General features: G+C 41.7%; 1 protein-coding gene across 1 annotated transcript in view; it reads right to left on the reverse strand.

Moving 5' to 3' along the window:
* The window catches only part of LOC118339112 (myosin light chain kinase, smooth muscle-like), a 10315-nt gene that overhangs the window by 1150 nt on the left and 7258 nt on the right, over positions 1-1907 (reverse strand). Inside the window, exon 6 of the mRNA XM_035676647.1 lies at positions 1096-1352. Coding sequence (XP_035532540.1) covers positions 1096-1352 — 257 coding nt within the window. The remainder of the gene's footprint in view (positions 1-1095; positions 1353-1907) is intronic.

Here is a 1907-nt window from a genome sequence, read left to right on the forward strand (position 1 = left end):
TCCGGCTGCTCAGCTTCAACTCTGCTGGACGGATAGCAGCTAACTGCTAATTAGCTACTGCTAACTGCCTTTAGCGGTCTCTCTACGTCTTACAGGAAATATGAGGAACTAAACGACGCTCTGCTTCCTGTTTCAGGGAGACTTGGAGGAATATTAATGTTCCTACAATAACTCTATTATTATTATTACAATTATGTCCTTTAAATCGATTTAATCTGTTAATGAACTGAAGGTTAATGGAGAAATGAAATGATCTCTGGCTACAAACACACTGATTTAGATGGTTAATTAAAGATAATTCTTCTTTCCTCTTCATCAGCTCAGGTTATTGATTATTAATGAAAGCTCTGACTGACGATGAGGAGGTCGATAATCTCAGTGTTCTTTAATATTATCAGTTGTGTTGAGGAGCTCACAGTTTAGTTCACAGTGACTTTAACAGACAGGAAGCTGCCGTCCAGCTGTTTACGACGCAATAAAACACTCACAGACAGACACACACTCACACCTACACAAACACACACTGCTGAGAGTACAACTTCACTGATACTGAGGATAATATTAATATTATTTTGGAGTATAAAAACAAATCTTGAGGTTAAAAATAAATTATGACACAAAAATCTGCAGATTTACTAAAATACTTTTTATTACTTTAATGTAAACTCTCGTTTACACAACTAAAAACTTTCTATCCAGTACTTTTTAAAAATATTTTATCATTTATTTTATTCTTTTTAATAAACACTTAACTGTTTGATTATAATCCATTTATTATTACTTTTATTGTTTCTCATTGAATTAACTTTTTGTGTTGTTTTGGCTGCAGTGGTCACTAAAACACAGGATTCTGAGTTGCATTTATTTTGTGCTGCTATATAAATAAAGCTGTTAGCAGTTGATGTTAGCAGTAGTTGTGTTAGTAGGTTTCACATTGACACACATTAGCACCTGGAATCAGCCTACTTTTACCCAACTGAATGTTGTGTAGCGATAGAAAAGCTAATATTGTGCTAAAGGACTGAGTTAGCATTTTAGCTTAGGAATCATTAGCAGAAGTATTATTAGTATAAATGATATTTCAGGTATTCAGACCTTCCAGAAGGATCTCCACGGTAACCTGTCGGCTCCCGGCCTGATTGGTGGCCTGACAGGTGTAACGGCCCAGGTCCTCCTCTCTGACTCCGCCCACCACCAGGCTGAAGGTGCCCCGCCCACCTTGCGTCACGACGCAGCGCTCTCCACCAATCACAGCCCTCCCCTCTCTGTACCATGTGACCTGAGGCTCAGGATGACCACGCACCTGGAAGACAGACGTCACACCTGGATTCAGCAATGCTTCCTCTGTGAGGCTGCCGTATTGGAGAGATCAATATCACATCAATCAATACAGCGTGTGTCCGAGAGGCTAACGCTGATGTTAGCCTGTTCATCAAAAGGAGATTTACTGTGTGTATGTGTGTGTGTGTTCAACATGTGGCGTGCAGATGTGTGTGATGACTTCAAGCTCCCATGAGGCCTTGCAGCTCCATCAATCACTGAGCTGTGGACTGACGGTGCATTCGAGTGCTGTGGGATTAGTTTGTTTTCAGTATTTAAAGTTTAAATCCTGCAGACGACAGTGACTGTAGGGGGCGTGGCCTCGACAGCGACTGCAGTGATTGACAGACTGACCACGGCAGTGTAGCAATGAGCTGGTAGTCAGAGCTAAGACTCCCACTCAGAACTTTATAGAAATGTCCCAAACTGTCCACTCTCAGTCACAGGGTTCAGACTGATCTACAGCACAGAGTGTGTGCATGTTTGGTTGACTGATTCACACCAGGAAACAGACGGTCACAAGACTACAGACATCTTAATCCCTCTCACATCCTCCTCCCTCATCTCCTCTCACATCCTCCTCCCTC

Source organism: Morone saxatilis, unplaced genomic scaffold, assembly GCF_004916995.1.
Source record: "Morone saxatilis isolate NCDOM2014 unplaced genomic scaffold, NCSU_SB_2.0 Contig5, whole genome shotgun sequence".
NCBI lineage: Eukaryota > Metazoa > Chordata > Actinopteri > Moronidae > Morone > Morone saxatilis.